The sequence below is a fragment of the Varanus komodoensis genome, unplaced genomic scaffold (genome assembly GCF_004798865.1).
Source record: "Varanus komodoensis strain SLA01 unplaced genomic scaffold, ASM479886v1 scaffold4, whole genome shotgun sequence".
Taxonomy (NCBI): Eukaryota; Metazoa; Chordata; class Lepidosauria; order Squamata; family Varanidae; genus Varanus; species Varanus komodoensis.
The window spans coordinates 50,190,466-50,213,680 of NW_025335941.1; the positions used below are offsets into that span (position 1 = coordinate 50,190,466).

At 41.8% G+C, this 23,215-nt stretch overlaps 1 protein-coding gene across 1 annotated transcript in view; it reads left to right on the forward strand.

The window, feature by feature from the left end:
- Positions 1-22,352, forward strand: part of EXPH5 (exophilin 5) — a 49,107-nt gene extending 26,755 nt beyond the window's left edge. The window contains exons 4-6 of the mRNA XM_044441809.1: positions 8,425-8,482; positions 13,383-13,509; positions 17,560-22,352. Coding sequence (XP_044297744.1) covers positions 8,425-8,482; positions 13,383-13,509; positions 17,560-22,352 — 4,978 coding nt within the window. The remainder of the gene's footprint in view (positions 1-8,424; positions 8,483-13,382; positions 13,510-17,559) is intronic.
- Positions 22,353-23,215: the final 863 nt, after the last annotated feature.

The window sequence follows — 23,215 nt, forward strand, 5'->3', positions numbered from 1 at the left end:
ATTAACAAATGATCTCATTTAACTGCTTGCCCTGAAAAGGTTACTTTTGCTAACTTCCGCATATCAAATCTCAATTAAAGGGACAAGGAGAAGACAGGTTGGGTTTTATTTCAGCCAGCTGGCAACCTTAAGCATATCACACTCCCAAACCCTTGAAATGCTCTGAAGTAGAACCCTCACTAGGTTATTCCTGGATTCTATGGCAATTAAGCATTTGCTCCCTTGTAAACAGGATTTTAATTTAAGAATACTGACAAATAGGATGTTCAGAGTGTGGATGGGAAAGGATAAGATAATAAGAAGGTGGTGCAATTTACATTTACAGGGTAATTATGCTGATGACATGCAGCTGCATTTCTCCTTGTCAAAGTCAGCAGGTGAGACTAGATGAGTGAAACTGCTGTGCGGCTGCAACGATGAGCTGGAGGAGGGCTGCCGAACTGAAACTCCATCTAGACAAGACTGAGGTGGTGCTGCTGGTGGGTGGTTCCTCTGACAGATGGGGGATGTTCAGCCTGTTCTCGATGGGGCTGCATTCCCCTAAAGGACCAGGTTAGGGGTGTTTTTTGATGCACCTTTATTACTTGAGATTCAGCTGGCACCAATGGTTTCGGGTACCTTCTATCAGCTTCCACTGGTGGCCTAGCTGTGCCCACCCCTGGACAGGGATAACATGTCTTTCATAATCTACACTCTCGTTAACTCTAAATTAGCTTACTGCAACACACTCTGTGTGGGGCTACCCTTGAAGATGATTCAGAAGCTGCAACTGGTGTAGACTTTGGCAGCCAGATTAATAATTGGGACCTGTAGGGCTGGCCTGCCTGCATTGCCTGCCTGTAGGCTTCTGGGCCCAATTAAAGGTGCTGGTTTTAACCTATAAAGCTCTGCATGGCTTGGGACTACAATTCCTGCCAGAGCACCTCTCTCAATCCAGATCTGTTTAGACACTATGCTTAGCCTCTGGGGTCTTCCTTTGAGTGCCAACCTGTTGAGTCTCAGAGAGTGGCAGTGGGGGGAGGATCTTTTCTCTGGTGGCTCCCATCTCTGGAACAACCTCCTTGCTGCAGCCTGCCTGACACCAAATTTCCATCTTTTCAGTCCAGGTCAAGAGAGCCCTTTATGCAGAAGCTTTTAAAGATCTTGTTCATAGTGAGAAGGCCTGAGAGGATTATACTGGTGATTCTTCTTCTTGCTGGGTCTTTGTCTTGTATTTTTACTGTATTTTTAAATTATTTGAAATTTTAACTTTTAGCTTTGTTGTTTTATTGTTTATACCCAGAGAACTTTGGCTATGGGGTGGTAGAGAAATAAAATAACTAAATAAATTTTATTCTTTTGCCTCTAATTAGCTGAGAAGACCAAGATGAATCTGTTTATTGACAGATTCTTACAAAGGAGGAGAGTCTTCAGTAGTTCAAAGGAATACCTTAGGAAGGACACCTTTTAAGAAAGGATGTGGAAACTCTGATAAAGGATTAACTGTGTGGTATGAGAGAATAAAAGCTCAGAAAAAGAAAATGCAGAATTAAAATACTATGTATTTGTGCTTAATTAACTGCTTCAATTTATATCCTCTGATCTTTCCAAAAATTTAAGATGGGGGAACACTTAGCTAGGTGGAAATGGTATAATACTTACTAAGAACAACTGCTATTTAACTGAGTGACACTTTATGCTGGATATTTAAACTTTGCTGTATCACACGCATACAAACCAAGCTTTAAGATCATCAGACAAAACCTTGGTATCCTTTCCAAAATTAACAGAATGTTGCTGCATAAGACCTCAATGACAGGCCTTCTCAGTACTGGAACCCACCCTTTGGAAATCTCTCCCTTGTGCTCTTTGGGAGGCAAAAAATGTGGCTCTATCAAATGCCTCCCGAGAATGTACTTGTTCCCTTAGGCTTTCCTTGTCTCACAAATAAAGCATACTGCTCCATTTTATTCCTCTTTTACCACTTAGTTGATTTTTTTTCAATATCATATTTTAAGTAGAATTTTAATTTTTAAATAGGATTCTGATATATGTAAACCACTGAGCAGTTTTATTATACTTAGGGAATATAAATATTACAAATGAATTCCCATGAGGCTCTGTAATTTTAATTATTACATTTATATCCTGCTTTATTCCTTCAAGGAACCCTCCTCTCCACTGTATCCTCACAACAACCCTGTGAGGTGCTTTAGACTGAGAGGCTAATGATTTCCATGGCTGAGTGCTGGGTAGAACGCACATCTCTATATTTCTAATCCGTTGCTCTAATCCCTAAATAATAATATGACTTCTACACTGCCAAGCCTGCAGTAACTGCTGCCTTTCAGTCAAATTGCACTCGCCTCTCTCATAATGTTGTCTTCTACGCATCGCTTCTGGTATATCATTTCAATGATAAAATCTTATTTATGGAGGTAGGATTTCTGGGGGCATGTGATCTCGTTTAAAACTAAGTAGTGCACGTGTATGATCATACACTGATTCATTCTGATTAGGAAGACAAAAGCACCAGGGCATCATAACCTTTGTCTTTGTACAACAACCAACTCTGCTTAACACCCTATGGAGTAGCAGCGGAGTACATTGCAGCGTATCTGTCCTACTCATATGAATTCTCCTGTTGATGGTTTCGGCTAGCTATTCTTCCGAATGAGTCATTCCATTTTCTTCCTGCCTGTCTTTCTTTTCTCCCATCTGACTCTCAACATTTGTCAGTCCTCATTGGTCCTTTTAAGATTCCTAATTTTCTTTATTTAAGCAGTTTTGTAAACCTCGAGATTCAACTGAAATGCTGATTACTTCATTCTTCTTTACTGGTGGTTCCATTTTGGTTTCATTTCTGTTGGTGCTCTCCACCAGGTCAGAGGTATTATAAAACAGCTCTAAGAATAGAGGAAGCATTCTCAAGAAGTAGGGAAACCTAGTACAAAGGAATATCTGGTGCATTCTGAAGCAAGAAAAGGAATGTTGGCAGGTGCAACTTCTTATGAAGGAGGGAACATATGCTAAGAATTCCCCTTCAGTAAAACTGTAAAGAAGGAGCAGAAATCTTCTTTTGCATGTGGCTGTCTTCAGAAGAAATAGTTACTCCACTTCAGTTTCACACAGAAAATTAACTACCTGGAGAGTCAAGCAGGAAAATGGGAGGGAAACTCACAGTTTGTTTGCTCTTCTGCAAGACTAAACAACTCATGATTAACTTAAACCATGGCACAGCATTACAGACATGGAAGTATTTCAGGTCTTTGGGCCCAGCTGAATGCCTGAAGTATCACAGTAGGTTTGTCAACCCTACTTTTTTCATTGTTGCAAAGCTCCGGTGTCTTTCACTGCTATGTGACAGGCAAGAACCTGTTAGGTGCAACTTTTCCTGCCACAGAGGAGAGACATAGAAACAAGAAAACTTTTGCATTTTGACTTTCTGCCTAGCACAGAGTTCTGAAAAGCACAAGAAATGAGGTGTCACCTTTTCAACCCAAGAGCTCCCCACCCCCCTTTAGATGAAGCCACAGAGCAGGAAAAAAGATTCGGCTGGATCTTCCAGCCTCCGTCAGTTGCAGCAACAACAGAAAGCCCAGGCACTTACACCTTTCAACTTGTTCTTCCCTGCCTGCAAGCACATTACAAATAAATGACAAAGCGTTCTGGGAGGGACGGCTCTTTCAGGCACCTGAAGCATGCCAGCCAGCCAGTTTATACTTGCTGCCGGAGCGTAATAGAGCTCGCTCGCTTGAATACACACGCAAGTCCCGAGGACCAAAGGACGACAGGGAAAGGGGTGTGCGAGCACAAAGCGTTTCCAAAAATGGATGCCGTAAATGACCGTGAACAGACAGGATAGTTAGCTAGAAAGGAAAATGGAAAGTCAGGAGAACAGCCTGGTTTGCGTCAGAGGCCAGCTGTCACCAGCAAGGAATGATGGCATGGTAAGCAAAATTCTCTAAACTTGCAGGTGCAGGGCAAAGGGACGCTGGTGGAAAGTGGCAGGAAAGCTGTGGACTACACAGAGTTGCAATTTGACCGATTACAGATTTTTGGAAATTTTGCTTAGAAGCCTAGCTTGTCCTACTTACTTGTTCCTCTGAGCTCAGCGGTGTTTTCCATTTTGCTGCGTTTGTTATCAGGTCAGATTACTCATCAAACTGTTTGTGAAAAGGAAACACTTATCCCATGCTTTAGTCTTTCTAAAGTGCCTGCTCTTCTCTCCTTCTGCCCCAGTACAGCTCCTGCGCCTTTAGCAGATACCTGACGGGCATAAATTGAACGAATTATGCCCTCCCTTACCTGTTATTGCAACTCCAAGACAGGAAAATACGATGTTTGGTGTGTGTTTTTTTCTTCTCCTGCTGGTTGGACAAATGATAGACACAAGACTCAAGGAGGGGAAAACGTAGCAACCCTAGGTATCTGGGGGGAAATGAAGGTTGTGGAGGAAAGTTATCCAGCAATAACTTTTTTTATTGATAATTGGTGTGCATTGGCAAAGGCATCTACTTTTGCAAATGAGAGATTGTTGCTTTGAAAAAAAATGTGGTAAATGAACAGTGCTGTGGACAATTACTGTGAACTTTAAGGAATGAGTTTTAAGCTTGGAGAATTTGTTGACCCTGTTAATAAGTTGCCTGTTTCACCCTCACTGAGTAGATTAACAGCTCTAACCTGAAAGAATACTGGAGGCAAATAGATTCTTAGCATATTTGGATATTATCAGCCTGACCCTCAAACCAGTTGAGAGATATACATGTACTTGGACTAAAACTGCTTTAGGCCCATTTTGGATAACACATTTTAATCCTACACTTTTGTCTGTGTTAGACAGATTTGTAAGCCTTTTGGTTAAAAACGTCATGTAATAAATAGCTTGCACTTAGCCTTGCAATACTTTCTTAATGCCAATAATTCAGGAGTTTGTAAATTCCAGTTCCTTAACAGCAACATGAGCAGAAATGCAGCAGGTGAATCTTTCTCCATCACTGCATCTCCAGAATCCTTGCTGCAGCATTTTGTTATAGGCCGTTTGTTAATTATGTTATAAAGGTCCCTTGATATGTTACGTGCATTGTCTCTTACATTATTTTTCTTCATTCTCTCACTCTGGATCTGTTCTAAGGCTAATGCTGTGATTTTACATATGCCTGCTCCAAAGCAAGTCCCTCTGAACTCTGTGGACCTACTTCCACATGGACATGTATAGGCTTGCATTATTAGACTACAATGTTACTAGAAAGCCAGCTTGAAAATATAGGTAGAGAAATCAAAAGGAATACTCAAAACACTTAAAAACAAAACCAGACATTACCAAGCTTTGGACTTTTGCAACCCTGTACACATTTACTAGTTAGCAAGGTTTCGCTTTTGTCTGGAGATACAGGAGGATTCAGTCTGTTATATGATCCTCACATTGAAGTTGAGGTCATATTAAATCTCCTCCAGCAGCCTCTCACAGTTTGCTTGTGTGTTGTGCTGATTTGGAGGTTTGGTCCCTTGTTGCATTTGGAAATCCTCATTTTTGCAGTCACATTCAGCAAAACCAGAAAGTTTACCATGCCTGCAGGTGTGCTGCTATTCCACAACAAGATGTTTCAGCCTTCCAAGCTTCAAGATTTCTTTAGTTAATCAAACTGAAAAACTAATTAGAATCTATTTTATGGTTAACTTCAGGAAGTTTCAGTGAAGCTTGCTCTTCTTGAATTAAAATACTGCTCTCTTGCTTCACCGTCAACTTCATTTGGACACAGAAAAATAAACTTAAATGTATTGGCCTAATCCAGAGCATGATGGGAGCCTGAGAAGGCTAATGAATGCCATATGTCAATCCCTCAAGTGCTGTGGAATTGCCAGTTGTAGCCTCCCCCTCTCCCTTATTTGCAGTGTACCAGATTCATAGGTTTATTTACTAGAGTAGGGCAAATAGTATTTTATTTATTTGACGAATTTTTTGCATTTTATATGGGATTTTAATTATTGTAAGCCGCCCCAAGGCTCATGCGATGGGGCGGCATATAAGTTGCCTAAATAAATAAATAAACAAACAAAATAGTTCCATTCACCCAAGGGGAAATCACTTAGAATGCACTTTGTGAGTGATAAACTGTACTCCTGTTGAAGTGAGTGGCGTGCTTCCTGTTTGTGTAGAGTTCCATCTTGGCCTTGGATCTTAGGTTAAAATACAAATAAACCATATCTATATTTCCAAAAGGTAGCTCATGCTTTATTTATGTTAATCACACTGAAAAATTATTTTAGCCTTATTGCTACAGTAGTACGCTATTTTGTATGTAAAGTCAGTCCAGATTGACCTATAGTTTGTTTCTCTATTTTAAAGATCTTTAACCTGTGTTTCAGAGTGTACTGCCATTACAGGACAGTTTATAATAATATAAAAACAGGTGCTTTGGTTTTGTCAGACATTTACTAGGATAAATAGTTGTGGTGGTTGTGTATTTTGGATTGGAAGAAGGGATTTGTTGGGTAGATAGAAAAATAAGAAAATAGGTTCTGGAATTTGAATTGGTTACCAGCATAATTGATAGCAATGGCACTGCAAATTTTGTGTTTTAGGACTAGGGCACAGGTAAGCAGCATATGGCCCTGCTGTTATTTTGTCCTTTAGCTCGCCTTTATCTGTACTGGCTAGATATGGAGTTATAGGACAAAACAGCTAGAGAATCACTGGTTTAAAAAATATTATTATTATTATTATTATTATTATTATTATTATAACATTTCTATGCCGCCCCTTGCCGAAACCTCGGGGCGGCTTACAACATGATAAAATACATTGAAATACAATAGTACATAATAAATTACCATTAAATATAACAATACAAAAAATACATTGATTTACAAATACAAAATTAAAATTATCAGTATAAAATAAAAATATAGGAGGAGAAAGAGAAGGAAGAAGAAGTTGCCCAGGCCAGATCATATGTTTTAACAATTGAAATGATGTTTAAATAAAAAGGTCTTTACCTGGTGCCGAAAAACCAGTAACGACGGTGCCAGGCGGACCTCTTTGGGGAGTGAATTCCATAGGTTGGGCGCCACCGCAGAGAAAGCCCTCCTCCGGGTACTTACTCTCCTAATTTCTTTCATGGAGGGTTCCCGGAGAAGGGACTCTCCCGCAGATCTCAAAGGGCGGTCGGGCATATACGGACGTAAGCGCTCGTTCAGGTAGCCAGGACCCAAGCCGTTTAGGGCTTTGTAGGTCATAATCAACACCTTGAATTGGGCCCGGGCTTCAATGGGAAGCCAGTGAAGCTGATGGAGGACTGGAGTCATGTGAGCATAACGCCCCGTCCCCGTCAGCAACCTGGCAGCTCTATTTTGCACCAATTGAAGTGTTCGGACTGTCTTCAGGGGAAGCCCCACGTAAAGCGCGTTACAGAAGTCTAGGCGGGAAGTTACCAGCGCGTGTGTCACCGTCGCCAGGCAGTCGTATTCCAGGTAGGGGCGCAGCTGATTAATCAGCCGAAGCTGAAGGAAGGCGTTCCTTGCTACCGCTGTCACCTGAGCTTCCAAAGAAAGCTCCGGGTCGAGGAGTACTCCTAAGCTGCGGACCTTATCCCTAAGAGGGAGTGTTGCACCATTCAGGACCAGGTCAAATCCACCCTCTCCGAAACCCGATCCGCCAACCAACAGGACCTCCGTCTTGTCTGGGTTGAGTTTCAGTTTATTGGCCCTCATCCATTCCCTTACCTCGGCCAAGCACCGGTTCAGCACAGCCACTGCCTCACCTGGATTAGTGGAGAATAAGAGGTAAAGCTGGGTATCATCAGCGTATTGATGATTCCGCAGCCCACACCTCCTGATGACCTCTCCCAGCGGTTTCATATAGATGTTAAATAGCAGAGGGGATAGAATGGAGCCCTGTGGTACCCCATGGCATAACTGCCATGACGTAGAGACATGGTCCCCCAGCACTACCTTCTGGAATCGACCGTCGAGATAGGAGCGGAACCACTGCAAAGCAGTGCCTCCAACCCCCAATCCCGCAAGTCTATCCAGAAGGATACCATGGTCGATGGTATCGAAAGCCGCCGAGAAATTGATCAGGTTCAGGGGTGGTGGAAAATATCAAACTGGAGTCAGGACTGCATTTCAGAAAAACACTGAAATCTGAGCAAACTGTGAGAAAATAATACAGCCTTATTCACAAGATACATAGGAACTGAAAGAGAAGTTCTTAAATATGTGGGTCCAGTGCTGTGCGTACAATGTTATGGGTCCAAAGTATATTTGATTGTGCTTCATAGGATTAACTACAGGCAAATGTACACAGGATTTCAGACTAAATCCTATCATAGTAACGTCACAGGAAGCTTCTTATTTGGTATTACAGCAAAATAGCCAAGTGCTTATTCATTGCATAATTTTACTGTCCATCTTCAAAGAAACTACTTAATTTCTTCTTTTCAGATATGACTGCTTTGCTACTGTTGCTCATACATCTTCCATAGTGGAAAAAATGGCAAAGGTGAGTCAGTTTGTTATCTTATTAACACTAAGACCAGGGGGCAGTTGGAACACTGGCAGTCTCCAGGTTACGAAAAAGTTCTGTTCCTGAGAAAACAGATATTTGTCTTTAAGTCGAATTTGCATGTATGTTGGATCGATCATGTATAGCTGGCCCTCACATCTGTGGGGTTAGGGACACAGAACCCTTGTGAAAGTGGAAAATATCTCTAGCTCCTCACCCAAACTCACCAGTACCTCATCTTTGAGCAAGGAAATGCTGGAGAGATTCCCCTCCTTAAATGGGCAGGTTAAGAAGGCATGTTTTGGAAACCTCCCTCTCTACCCTTTTGCTTTTCCTTTCTATATGATGATGCTTTGGAGGCCTTCCTTCTCTTCCCTTCTGCTTCCCCTCTCTATGGTTATGATGATTTCTTATAGTAATTTAAAAAAATTAATAGGCTTTCTGGCAGTTTGTTCATAAGTATGGGTTGTTTGTAACCCAATCATTCATAATTTGAGGACTGTCTATATACAGAAAAAGTCATTTATCGTTCATGTTGTTGCCTAATGGAACTATTTAATCCTGAAAGATGTTACTTATTTTTAAAGAGTTGCACTTACCTGGGCACCTGATACATTCATTGCTGACTTGACTCCAAACCTGCTGAAATTTTTAGGGTACAAATGAGAGACTACACCAGAAGGGACGAATGCATCTCCTAAGGTTTCATTACTGGCAATGAGAACTTTAAGCTGAAATAGATGCGTTTAAACCATGGTGCTGGAGGAGAGTTTTGTAAATACACTAAAATTAGACAGAGGCAAACAAGTGGATCCTGGATCAAATCAAGCCAAAGTTTCCCTATAAGCAAAAATAGCAAAACAGAAGATATTGTGCTTTGAGCATATTGTGATAAGGCAGGTCTCACTGGAGGAAAAAAAATCCTGCTATGGAGAGTCAAAGACCTAAGAAGAGGAAGACTAAATATGAGTTAGTTTGGTTCCATAACGAGAGCCCCAGCCATGTGTTTACAAGAGTTGAACAGGGCTGTCAAGGACAGGATATTTTGGAGGGAATTAATTAATTAGGTCACCATAAGTTGGAGAGGAGTTGATGGCATCTATCCACAAACTTTTGGTATTTTGCATTTATCCAAGTCTACCACTGGAATGCAACTCCCAAGAGATTATTTGGAACAGAACTGGTGCTTGGACTAAGAGGTTCTGCACTCCTGGTGCGCAAACCTAAATTTTTAGGGCCCCAAGGTGAAACCTACCTGATTCAGATCTAGACAACTGGGGGTCAAATTTAATTTGTTTATTACATGTTTATATTTTTCTTTCTCCAGTAGGTTCAAGATGGTATAAATGGGGTCTGAACTATTTTAATCCTCACAACAACTTGTTAAGTGTTTTAGCCTAAGATGACTGTCCTAACATCATTCAGTAAGCTTCATGGCTGATAAAACTCTTTGGAAAGTCAGCCTTCCTTTTGGTGCTAAGTGACTTTAAAAGAAATCCCAGGCTTTTTAGTTTTTATATATTTAATGAACAAACTTAAACTTTACTTGGCAGCAGTTTTAATATTTGGCTTTACCTTTCCATTTGCTTTTATAATCATGTAAGGTATGGAGCATATCATTTTTGTTTTCATGTTTGCTTAACTGTTCTATGCATCCTTTTGGGGTTGAAGAATGGGATAAAAATAGATGGGGAAAAATAACAAATGTAGTCCATGTCCTCATGTACTGTAAATTTCCCTGTCCTTCACTCCATCCCTTCAGTTGCCTCTGGTGGGGTGGGAAATAGTCTCAGGATATGTGAGAGACACAGAATCTCTTTCAACTTCAGGGATGAATCTTACACTGAATAAGCTCTCAAGGACTGCATTCTAGTTCTGGGTGAGGCCTAAAACAAAATAGGCAGGACAAAATACCAAAAACGCCGGCATCTTTTAGCTTAAGGCTCTCACTGCCAGCGACTAAACTTCAGGAGAGGCATTTCAGTCTTTTACAATGGTGAAAAACTGCAAAAGCCAAGAACCCAATGGATGGTTGAGGGAAAGGGGGCAGGCCAGGACCAGGAGAAGGGAGAAGGGTGTGCGGCCCTTTGGAGATCCCCAGAAGCCTACAGTTCTGCACTTATGGGATATGTGGTGCATGATGGTGGAGCTCTTACCAGGTGCCAAGCTTTGGAGGAGATCCCTGCCCTCCCTCCCATGCTTATGGCTTTTTGTCTGTTTTTCTTCTAGTGATTCACTATTTAGCTAATGTGACTGTTCCAGGAACTGCTGCCATGGCATTACACATCACTGTGTGTGACTTTGTCTTGACTGACTGTTGTTCCTGGAAGTGCCATATTAGTTCCTGACCCTGCCAATGACTGCAGTGCCTGTGTCACAGACAGAGGACAAATAGCCTTGAATCTGGAGAACTGATTCTTTTAGCTAATACTTCTGGGCCAGAAGAGATAACTCTGTGAATTCTTCCTGCAGATGCCTTGTCAGGCCACATTCCTTCGTTGAAATCCCCTTTATCCTCAAAGGAAAGGGCAGAACAGTCCCTGGAAATTATCAACATAGTTGGTTCTGCCATTTAATCTAACACACCGATTTCCCAAATTATGTCCCAGAGATTGAAATGTGCCTTGAAAAACTAAGGTCCTATACTGGATGCATACACCGTTCCATGTCCTTTGTGGTGAGGATGTGCCATGCAGCACCAGTTTTCACACACACACACACACGCACGCGCGCGCGCACACCCCGCCAATTTATGAACAGTGACAACATGGTAAGAACACCTGGGGAGGGGCTGCTTCAGACTCCAGTACAGCTGACAGGCACTGGAGACCCTGGACATAATCACTGTTGTGCAGCAAAGACAGTCTCATCTCTGAACTCTGGCAAATTAGCATAGAGGAGGGCAGGACACTGGAAAATAACATTAACTAACAGTTCCTGCACTTGCAAGGATACCTGTTCATTGCTCTCAGTAGATGGAGGTATGTATAAGCTTACTTTTTTAAAAACAAGAATTTTATTTGAGAAATGCAGGGTAACAGTGAGATTGCAAAAGCATCAACAGACAGAGCTTGTTTTACATAATTCATCTGAGGTTCTGCACATAATTTAAGATCATTGTCCCTGAACACACCCCTGGAGTGTACCTTTAAGCTTTGTTATTGCCACAAAATAATCACTTTTCAATTATTTCCCTTGATATTTATTACACCTTTCCAAAAATAGAACTTCGAGCCTACATCTACTTGATCTTCATCACTAATCTAGATGAGGAAGTCCAGGGAATGATAAATAAATTTGCAGACAACCCAAAACTGGGCAAAATAGCTAACACTCTGGAAGACAAAAAGAAGATCCAGGGTGATCCAGACAATCTGTTGGGTGGAAAGCAACAAAATGAAATTCAACTGGTACAAATGACAAGTTCAACCACCAGGGGAAAAGAACCTAAATGTATCGATACAAGATGGAGAATACTTGGTTCAACAGCACTGAAAAAGAAAAAGACAACAAGCTAAATATGAGGCAACCGTGTGCTGCAGCTGCAAAAAGGGCAAATTCTCTTTTGGAATACATAAATAGAAGCATCACTTCCAGAACGGGAGGTGCTAGTTCACCTTTGCTCGGCATTCGTCAGACTTCACCAAGAATACTGTGTTCAGTTTTGGGCACCCAACCTTTAAAAAGATGTAGAGAAACTAGAAACGGTTCAGAGAAGGGCAACAAAAATGATGCAGAGTCTGGAAACATTCAAAGAAAAACTAGACAGTCATCTGAGTGGGATGGTGTGACGGTGTCCTGCACCAGCAGGAAATTGGACCCAATGGCCTACTTCTTCCAGCCCTACTATTCTATGAAACTATGAAAATCTATTAATATTTTTTGTGCATAAGCATGAAATGCCTTTGCAATTTTAATGCAGAGAAAGACTGTATTGCAGGCATCAAATGTTAAGGATATAGTGAACTCATTCTTGTAGTGCAACCAAGATGGGACCATCTGTACATAAGCAGCAAACTTGGAAGAAGTTTTGGAGAAATGCATAAAATATTTTAAATAATATCCCTAAGAGCCCCAAAACAGCCGAATGTGGACTAAACATGCTCAGCAGTGATGGAATATTGACACTGTTGAAGGGGAGGGATGGGATGGGATGGAAAGGGGGCAACAGACAGGTGTTCGTCTCCTCTGTCATAAGATACACAGAAGTTGTTCACACCTAGTCCACCAAGAATTTTTAAAATCCTAAGTTATAACATCATCGCCCTTTATGGGACGAGAGCTTTTCTTTAAATTATGCACTGGAAATAAGGACATACATTCTTTTTTTCTGCAATGCCTGTCTTCCCAGTCAGACAATGCACTTCTATTTAGATACTCAAAAATTGCTTTTTAGCTTTAGAACTATTCTGTGCACATCTGGAAAGAAAAATGGAGAAATGATAGGGATTGTAGGACTTTTTCTATCTAAACATGCATAGGATTGCACCTTGATTTATTATGAGTTTCTACTGCTACTTTTTCCCCTCCAAGGATATTATTACTCAGAATGGCCATTAGTTTTCATTCTGAGTTACAGTAAAACCTCAGATCATATGCAAACATTTTAAAATATGCAGATTTTAGAACTATTTTAAATCATCAAATACCCAAGCAATTTATATGGAGGATATGAAAACAAATGGGCAGGCTTTGAAAGAATTAGAGAACTCCAAATTAATATAAGTTCTATGAATATTCTAATTAATTGAATTAATATCAGGCTGCTATTAATATTATCAGTATAATATTCCTGCAAATAAACAGGCAACTTTTCAAAAACATTTTAGACAGTAATGAGATGGCTTTTCTTTGTTGTGAAAATCAACCTTATACATTTTATTTATCTTTCTCACAGACAGAAACACATGACTCCCCTTTGCCTGCTGAACCAGCAAATAAGTGTTTTGATGCAAGCCATTCTGAGACTATGGAGGACAACACCTGTACGTGGAATGAGGAGCTGGAAAAAGAGCTCTTACGAGGTAAACCCCTCTTCTCAGTCCACATTGTTTTTGATGTGTGTGATATACAAAATCTGCATATGGGAAATCATGTCTGAAATATCGTGGTATCCAGTACCAGATAGTGTCATCTTGTTTCCCTGGCTTAATCGTATTTGAATAACAATGTTGTAAAGAGGTTGGTGTCTTCCATGCTTTTCCTAGATGGGTTATGCCAGTGTCTGAAGGGTTATAGTAGGAGCATAAGAGCCATGCTGAAAACCAGCCAAGGGCCTTTCTAGGCCAGCATTCTGTTCACTCAGTGGTCTACCAGCAGCCAGTGGCAGCACCTCTTCCAGTTGTGGTCCCAGCAACTGTGGTACATGGGCATGCAGCCTCTTATACTGAAGGTAGCAAATCGTTGTTATGGCAAGTAGCTACTGATACCTGCCACTGGACTACAGCCCTTCCAGAGGAGTTGGTGGCTATCCCATAATTTGCAAAGTTCCCACCTTTTGGAGCTTTATTTGTGGCTCTGTGCTAATTCTCTAAATTAAATGGACATTGTGTTGTGACCTTCAACTCTCCACCATCACATGATAGGACATACATGCATTCTGTTTTTTAAAAGGACATGACAGAGGGAAACTATGATAATGAGCTTTTTTAAAAACAACAGTGACCAAAGAAAGAAAGCTGCCCCCAAAGCAGTGCCTGTGTAGCATTCGATAAATGGATTGTCAGGTAGATAGAAGCAGTTTGAAAAACTGTCGTTACATCTGGCATCTCCAAGGTGAAAGTGCTCTTTGTAACTCATCCTCACTGCATTCTTGGCAGTTTGAACTGAAATCAGATTTAATGTTTAACCTCTGTTAAATGTTCAACTACTTGCAGATGGAAACTATGCTTTTAAGATATTCACCATGCCCACTGCTGTAAAACATCAGCTCATCCATTATTTTGCGGAACCAAAGAACTCAGTTTGTTGGCTTTTTAAATTAGCACATATATACCACATTTCAATTCACTTGCAGGACGTTTACAGAGAAATAAATCAAGATGAAATACAAAATAGGCAACAACAATCACAGTGAAAACCATAAACAGCAGCTAAAAACAGTAAACTTAAGAGACCAGGAACAATTTTATAAAGTCTTTCTCTGGCATTCAAAAAATGCCCACATAGTAGTAGGTTAGCCTTCCTTAGGGAGGGTGTTCTATAAATGAGGTGCTACCATTAAGAAGGCCCTGTCTCCAGTTGCCGCTGACTTTACCTGAGACCGCAGGGCATGGGCCCTCAAACTAAGGCCTGCGGGCCGGATCCAGCCCACCATGCCCATTTTACCGGCCCGCCCCAGAGGTTTTGCACTTGCCGTGCTTGTGCGTGGGTGTGCGTGGGTGGGTGGCTTACTCATGAGGAGGTTGTTTTGGACTCGCTTGGAGAAAATGATCTTGTGAGCAAGCCGGCGCCCCGCCCCGCGTGTCCCCCCGTCCCCACACGCACGCCCCCCACCAGCCCATGCCCCCCTCCCCGCACTGCCTTGGCAGCCCACGTGCATCGCTGGCACCTGTCAACTGGCCCCCTGTTGAAACAGTGTGAGGACCCCTGCCACAGAGGCACCAGCAGGAGTCCCTCCTGCACCTGCAGCCTGATTAAATAATATACTTTAATAACTTCACCTCACAAATCAGCAATAAACTTTCCAGTATTGAGATAATCGATAGACTTCTGACCCAAATGTTATAACAAAGTGATAAATATTTTCAATCGTATATCCTAGTTTACAAGTTACAATAGCAAGGGCATTAAAATAAATACATAAACAATCAATCGAAGATTCTTAAAATGATACAGGCGTTGTTGTAGGAGGATCGCCACTGAGTGGTAAAAATAAAAAAGGGAGAGTTGTGCAGGTGCTTCATAGCTGCGACAGCTTTGACAGAATGGCCAGCAAACTAAACCCCCTAAAAGCAAATGGGTTGCACAATGATGCAGGTGTGGAAACAAAATGGGGTTGTGTCCCTTATGACTAATTGCATCCCAAATGAAATCCGGTGGTAGTAATTAGCATTTATGTAGTACTTCAGAGAGTTCATGAGATTCACATACATTAACTCAGGTAGGTCAGTATTATTATCCCCATATTGCAGATGAGGAAGCTGAGGCTGTGAGTTAACAGCTGAGGTTACAGCAGAGGCAAGATGGCAGCTTATGAATCACCTTTCAGGCTTTGTGACTTTGCCACATTACCTTCTTCGGTGTCCATTCCATTCACCGTATCCCTAGCAGGCAGTTTCTTCAGAGGGGTTGCAAAAGGCAAGTTCTCCAAGTGTCGGTATTTCAGCAAACACATTTTAAAAGCCCTCCATTTTAGCTGTTACTGCAGTGAGCAGGATAGTGCATTTCCAGAGCGCGTGTGTCTGAAGAGACTAAAGAAGCCTATCTAGTCTGTGTGCTCGTGTTTCACCTTACTTCTCTCCCATACGCCTTGGATAGAGGCAGCTGAGGCAGAGAATGTGGCCACATGCAGTGGTGCCTCATCCTGCTGCTCTGAGTCCACTCAGCGCTGCCAGCAAGGGTAGGCATTGTTGAGCACCTGCCGGGGGCCCAGTAGCAGCAGTCCTTTGCAACTGGGCCTCCTCCTGCAGCCTTCCTGGTTACCTGCCTCTTGCTCTGGACTGGTCAGCAGTGGTGGTGAGGACTAGGAGATCCACTACCAGCTTGCTCACTTTGAGTTCAAGCCGAGTTCTGCTTCTGCAAATGGACTTTTGAGCTTTGTTTGTTTGTTTCATGAATTTCTGTGCCATTCACGATATAAAAACAAGACAACATTCCAAAATCAAAAGCATTAAATCAAGGTAATCAACACATATTAACAACATAATCCAAATATAAAAGATAATATATCAAAATTAAAATATAATATGAAACATTAACTAAAACATGCAAGTTAAAATGACTAAAGCCAAACATGGGGTCAGTTTTAAAACCAAATAACCTCTAAATTCATTGTTAAAATCTACAGAGAAAAGGAGAGTTTTTGCCTGGCACCAAAACACTGGCAGTGTCAGTGCCAGGCATACCTCTCTGGGGAGCCTATTCCAGAGGTGGAGCACAACTGCCAAAAGGCCTTCTAGCCAGCACCCCCCTCACCTCCCTAGGGGATGGCTCCCTGCGAAGGTGCTCCTGGCTCAATCTTGGTGGATGTGCTTGCTTTGTATACTTGGTGCAAAGAATTATGTAATGTGCCTATTTTGCACAAAAAATGCATTATTTGCATACTTTACACAAAAAGGCTGCTGGCATCCCCAAGTATTCATGAACTCAGAGAACGTCACCTGTTGGGTGGCATAGAAACTGAATGATTAAATAAACTTCAGAATCAAGGGAGGGAAAGACGTCCAGTGAGTGCAAGAGAACCAGATTCTAGCCTGATCTTGCATCTTATTGGTCAGTCCTGCTTGAGATAATTTCCACTGTTCCCAGGAAAGAGAACGCCACAAAGTGTGGATTGTAAAATAGGCAATAGCAAGAAGAACCTGGCTAGGCATGGGTGAAGACATATGAACTGTCTGATAACCCCTCAGCATTCTGATTCCTGATTATCCTCAGTCAGGTAGTAATCATTATGTGAGAAAAGAAATAGGTCACTAATGAACTCTCTGCAGGGGGAATGCTTCATTGGGGTGTACTGGGATAGGTGTGATGAATATTTCGTGTGAATAAAGATATGACAATGGATAAGGACCTGTTGCTTGCCTTTACAGATAATAAACTTAACAAGAGTTTAGCTTTACCCCAAACACTCTGAATGTAAAATTTGAAGGCCTTTTATTGATGTAGCCTTGATAGAAGTAGTACATTTGTGAGAAGGAACTATTCTGAAAGGACATTTCAAACCTGCATTTGTCCAAAATAGCAGCTGTTCATGGTGTCTAATTTTGTCTTTCTCTGCTGCAATGTACTTTATAAGTCAATTTAACCTGATATATGGTGTGGATTGTATAAGGCTTTGATGGTACAAATAACTGATTTGTCTCCAACTTTATATGAAAAATAACTCTGTCTCTCTGTCACATTCCTCCCTCCAGTTTTGGGCAGTCTTGATGATCAGCTGGCACAGGAGCAATGTCAAAATGCTGTGAAGAGGAGGACTCCGACTGACTATGGCTCCAGAGCATTGGAAGCCAGTCATTATCCCAGTGCATCCCAAGCCAATCTCCTTGGAGGATTGCAGAGAAATGACCGGAGCATGTTTTTGTCAAATGGAAAGAGAACATTGAGAGCCAAAGAATACAGAACACCCTTCAGACCAAGAGTGTTTTATGATACATACCTAAAAGGGCGCTCTACAGAAGACTACACCTCTGGAGATCCTTACAGTGCAAGGCGGCCCTCCTTGAAGAGAGGGTATTCTGCTCATTCTCTTGGACATTCCTCAGCAGGAAGCTTGCAGTTTCCTTCAGGACCACACAATAGTGGATTTGGGCGCAAGGACTTCATGCCCAGTAATACTTTTAGTAGAAGCCGTTCTTTCTCTTGTCTTGAACGTCATGAGTCTTTGACAGCTAGCCTGCAGCATTCTTTGGAAAGCAACAGGGACTTCACAGAATGGAACTACTGTCACCAGCCCAGGCGGGCTCCCTTATCATCTGTTGTATGGAACACACCGGAGTCTGCTGAATGTCTACTATATCCAGACAGTCTTCTTAGGACACAGTCATTAATGGAGTTTGACCCAATGTTTCAAGATATGAATCCATATTGTCCACAGGAGAATACTAGGTATGGACTTTATAGATCAAAAATTAATTTCAGAAGAGCAGTGCCGTGTACACCTCCTTTCATATTTGCTGACAGACCCACAGACCCTCTGTATTTTGATAATTGGGAGAATTATTTATCACATCAGCTGGAAAGGAACAGTTTGAAACCCTTCCACAGGTACTCATCATTTCGCGGCAGGGTGAAACGCAAGAGTTTTCCTTCTGGAAGAACAGATGAGCAGCCTTTTTGGCCCAGTGCCCACCAGTGTAGCAGTGATGAAGTCCTGCCTCCCTTTGATAAAGACTCTAAAAGGATCCCAGCTAATCTGATGAATTGGCAGTGTGCCCATGCAAAACAGCACAGATTTCAGCAATGTGAGAGTGGTGCTCAAAGCCATTTATCAGAGTCCATGAGTAGCATGGAACATCCAGAAGAAGTAACAAACAAATTGCTTTTAAAGCATGCAGAGGGTATTCAGAGGATCTCAGGATCTGGATTATCTGATCCTAAGTGCCAAACAGAATATGCAGTACAAAGACAAAATCTATTACATGGAGCCAGCCAAAATTCCTCCAATATTTTTGCTAAACATTCTCAAGCAGAGAAAAACTTTGAAATATTTGCCTCAGAAGAGGTGAGGGGCACTGACCAATTAGGTAAGATGGACAGGGGAGACATTAAAGGAGGGACATTAAGACGAGTTTCTGGACAGGTGTATAGAAATACTCCAACCATATCTCAGATGCTTCCTGCCATGACCTCTTTTGCAGCTGACCCACAGGACAGTGTATCTCTTAAGCCACCTCTCTCACTGAGTTCAAAAATGCTGACCAAACCAACTCCAGTAAAAGATATTGAAAACACTCCTTTTTCAAGCATTCAGAACAGAAATAGACAAAAAGATGAATTTGACTGCACCGCAAACAGTGACCTTGATCACACACCTTCCCCTCGGTCAACGACTAATAGCGCAAGGACACCGATTCGTCAACGATCTCATCAACAGGGACACCAGTCAGAATCCTTGAGAGCTTTTACAGCAAGAAAGGCACCCGTTAATACTTGTTCACCTATTTTCGGCACAGGGTCTGACATACCTGCAAAGGGTGAACTATCAGATTCTTGTACTAAAAACATCCACAGTGATGATAGATTTGTTAGACATGCAACTAGCAACAGCATCAGTGGCTGTCCTAGTAGCAGCCCTCCTAAGTCTTCTGTAACTTATTACAGAAAAGCAGCCAGTATTGGTGGCACGGTTATATCAGAGAAACCTGTATCTCGCCCTCCAAGGCAGTTCTCATTCAAAAACTGGCTAACAGGGGGAGAAGACTCAGAAACACTTGCATCAGATAGAATAGAAAACAGTTACTCAAATCAGGAAGATAAAAGCTCTTCACTAATTCTAGCCTCTTCATCCCTAAGCACGTCTTCCAAAGATATCACTTCTGATCCACCCCCACAAGCTAAAGACTACTATCAAGACTCTTCCCATGCTACTAATACAACTGTCAGCACTTCAGAAAAAGTTCCCGTTATATGCAACCCAGACAAAACTGAAATTTCTATGCCTTCTGAGTGTGAGGAAACAGATGCAGGGAATTCTTTAAAGCAATACAAAACCACTAGCACCCTTACAGTTAATATAGAGGAAGATCATGTAGAATACCATGAACTGATTTCAGTTTATTATACCTTACCAAGGAAACGTTCAAGGATGTTGTGCAACCTCTTTCTAGATGATAACAAGAAGGACTTGGATTCTTCCCCAGTCACAGAGAAATTTCAGCCCTCTCAAAAGACATATGAAGTGCGTGTTAAGTTAGGAACTGTAGCTTTTCCTTCCAGCTTAGAAAAGGCTGATTCCTCTGGCGAAGTGGCTGCCACTCCTGAGCAGAACTCAAACACTTCAGATGAAGGTAATAGTGGAAGTCCCAGTGTACTAAATCCTATAGTGGAGCGCTCACAGGCTTCCTGTTCACCAAGTGTGGTACATAATAAAGAAGCAGCCAAGAGAATGCCAAGAGAAGCACCAGCACTTGCTTTTCCTGACAGAGTAACATCAGATGGTCCTCTGGGTATCCCCAAGCTCAGTGCAACAGGGGATAAAACCACTAATGACACACTGGTGCGTGTGCATACTGCCGGGTGCTCTTCTCCACTGAAGGAACAGTCAGCTGACACACCATTAAACCTCAACTCACTGAGCTCTGCAAATGCCACTATCTCCTTGTGCAATCTTCCGGTGACTCCTTCTACAATGAACACTAAAGAAGAAAACTCTCTATGCTGTCAGCCATCTACTGAATCAACAGCGAACAACAATCCACATATTCTACCTTCCTGTTCGATTGGTAATAACCAGGAAAGAAAGTGCACAACAGATGCAAAAATTAGTACTGCAGAAAATGTTGTCAAACAGCAGATTAGTGCAGAGGTCAATGAAAGGTCATGTCGAAAGTGCCATGTTATTTTCATAAAGGGAAATGGGTTGCAACCAAGAAATGAAAGTGTCAGAAATAGCACCGATCGAGCCTTCATTTCAGAGATCAAGGTGCATTCAGATTCCCAGAACCAAACACCACAAGCAGATGCAGGTTCCATAGTTAATTCATTAAATCAGTCAAATAAAAGTGCTTCGGAGTGTGGAAAAACTGAACAAGAAGAGATTAATCCTAATTTGTCACTATACAACATTTGCAGAGATTCACAAAGACCTGTGAGAACTTCTATAGATAACCAGAAACTTAGCTCTAAAGATGACCTCACAACTACCAGGCAGGAACTTCCAGACCATTCAGCAACTGAAAACAAACTTAATTTGGACTGTACTGAAGATAAAGCTAGTGACACAGAGAAAAGAAAAGGCAGGTCTTCAATTAAAAACAAATTGGCAGCCATGTACAAAATAAGCAGAAAGTTTTCTAGCAAGAAAAGCGTGAATACCAAGCCACACGTAAGGAACATATTTTCACAGAATGAAGCTCCTTCTCTAGAGATAAGCAAGTCTCACAATATGCTGATTTCTCCTCAAATTCCACGGTCATTCCTGCAAATAGGGAATGAGAACCAGAATCAGAACTCTCAATCTGATGGATTTGAAGGTACAGTGCATGACAAAGCTGATAAAAAATCACAAACTAACAGAACTCCTCCACTGCATGCCAATGAGATCAGGAGACCTTTTACAAACCTGTGCAACCAGAAAAGGGACTGTTCCACTTCCAAACAAAATGGGGGCATGCAGAATCCTGCTATCTTATTTCCTAAAGACACTGTGCCCAAGCTAAGCAGTAATTCCCACGTATATGATAAAAGTATAGAAAATTACCCCACCTTTTCCAGAACTGAAAATGCAGATGCGAACCAGAAGAAAAAAGATGGTAATTTTGGTGAGCCTTTGTGTTTCCCAGTTTCATCCAAAACTAATTCAAACCTTATTAAAAACTATTCCAAGTCAAATATCCATTTGCTACAAAATGCGATTTCCTCTACAGAATGTGACCAGCATCAAAATATCAAGCAGTCAAACAGGTTAAAAAATCCCAACCTACCTTGTGTTGACACTGTTCTGAATCCCAGCAAAATACGTGAAAGACACTTTTCTGAAACGACCTTTTCACAAGAACCCCACAAACACTTAGCCTCTGGGAACAGCTTGATACGTGATGGTGGTAGATACAGTCGGAAGTTTAAATCCTATTCAGAATTGTTGATATGTGATGAAAATGAGAACTGGGATGCCTGTGATGGCAGTAGTAAGACCTTTGGTTCTAGACGCATTGTTTACCCCTCTGTTGATTTTGGCATTTTTGGGAAAGAACAACAACAGGCTTTCTTAGATAATATAAAGAGGTCACTCACAGAAGGAAGGCTGTGGAGGCCATATCTTCTTAAGGACTCTAGTCTTATGAGAAAGCAAAGGGGTTATTCGTTAAGCACATCTGTCCAGTTGGGCTCAAGTTTTGGTGAAGGAAACGTTTCACAAGAAGGCTCATCCCCAAGTGAGCCAGCTGACATACATAAAGACCCTGCTCATTATTCAGATGAGGACTCTGACACGACCACAGATGATGAATACTACCTGAATGAGAATGATAAAGAGTCAGAACTTTAAGAGGTTATAAGGCAAGATGGAGAGAGGGGAAAGACACTTTAAAGCCAGTGTGGTGTAGTGTGTAAGGGTGTGGTACAAGGACTCAGACGATCCGGGTTCGAGTCCCCACTCAGCCCTGGAGACAACTGGGTGGCTTTGGACCAGACACAGGCTCTCAGCCCAGCCTACCTCACAGAGTTGTTGTGGGGATGAGCTTGAGAGCAGCAGCAGGAGAATGATGTAAACTGCTTTGAGTTCTTTAAAAGAGAAAAGGTGGGATTGAACTCAGATAAATTAATGCTGGCTGGTTAATTCTTAGGTAGGTTATAAAATATTTGGGATCAAGAGCCTGAAAAGAGTCCAGGAAAGGATTTGCCGTCCATTCCTAAATCTTTCGCACTGAGCTTGCTTGGACAACTCAGAATTAGGCCACCAGCACAGAATGGAAGTCATCTCAATGCAGTGAGAAGATGTCTCCTAAGAGGTTGACTAAGGGGTCTCAAATGGGTTGCCAGCTTTTCCCTCCCTAGTTCCTTTGCCATGAAGGGGCAGAAGGAAATTATGAATCGTTTCATGTCATGGCAATTCAGCAATTGGGTGTGGAGGATTAAGGGGAGATAATCTCTAGGTTAATCTCCTGATAATGGCATGAAAGATCCTTGCAAGAAAAGGACTAATTATCTTATGCTGACTATAAGAGTCTGAGTCAGTTTTCCACTGATCAGGAATTGAAATTTTGCACTTGGCAGAGTGTCTGTTGCAAGCTGCAAAAGGGTAGGGGGGGGGCAAGAAAAAGAACAGTAGCAAAAGTAAATAGTTTTTATGTATGAATATTCAGTGGGAGAAGCCAGTGTAGACTCTGTTAATCAAGAGTAGTCAACCCA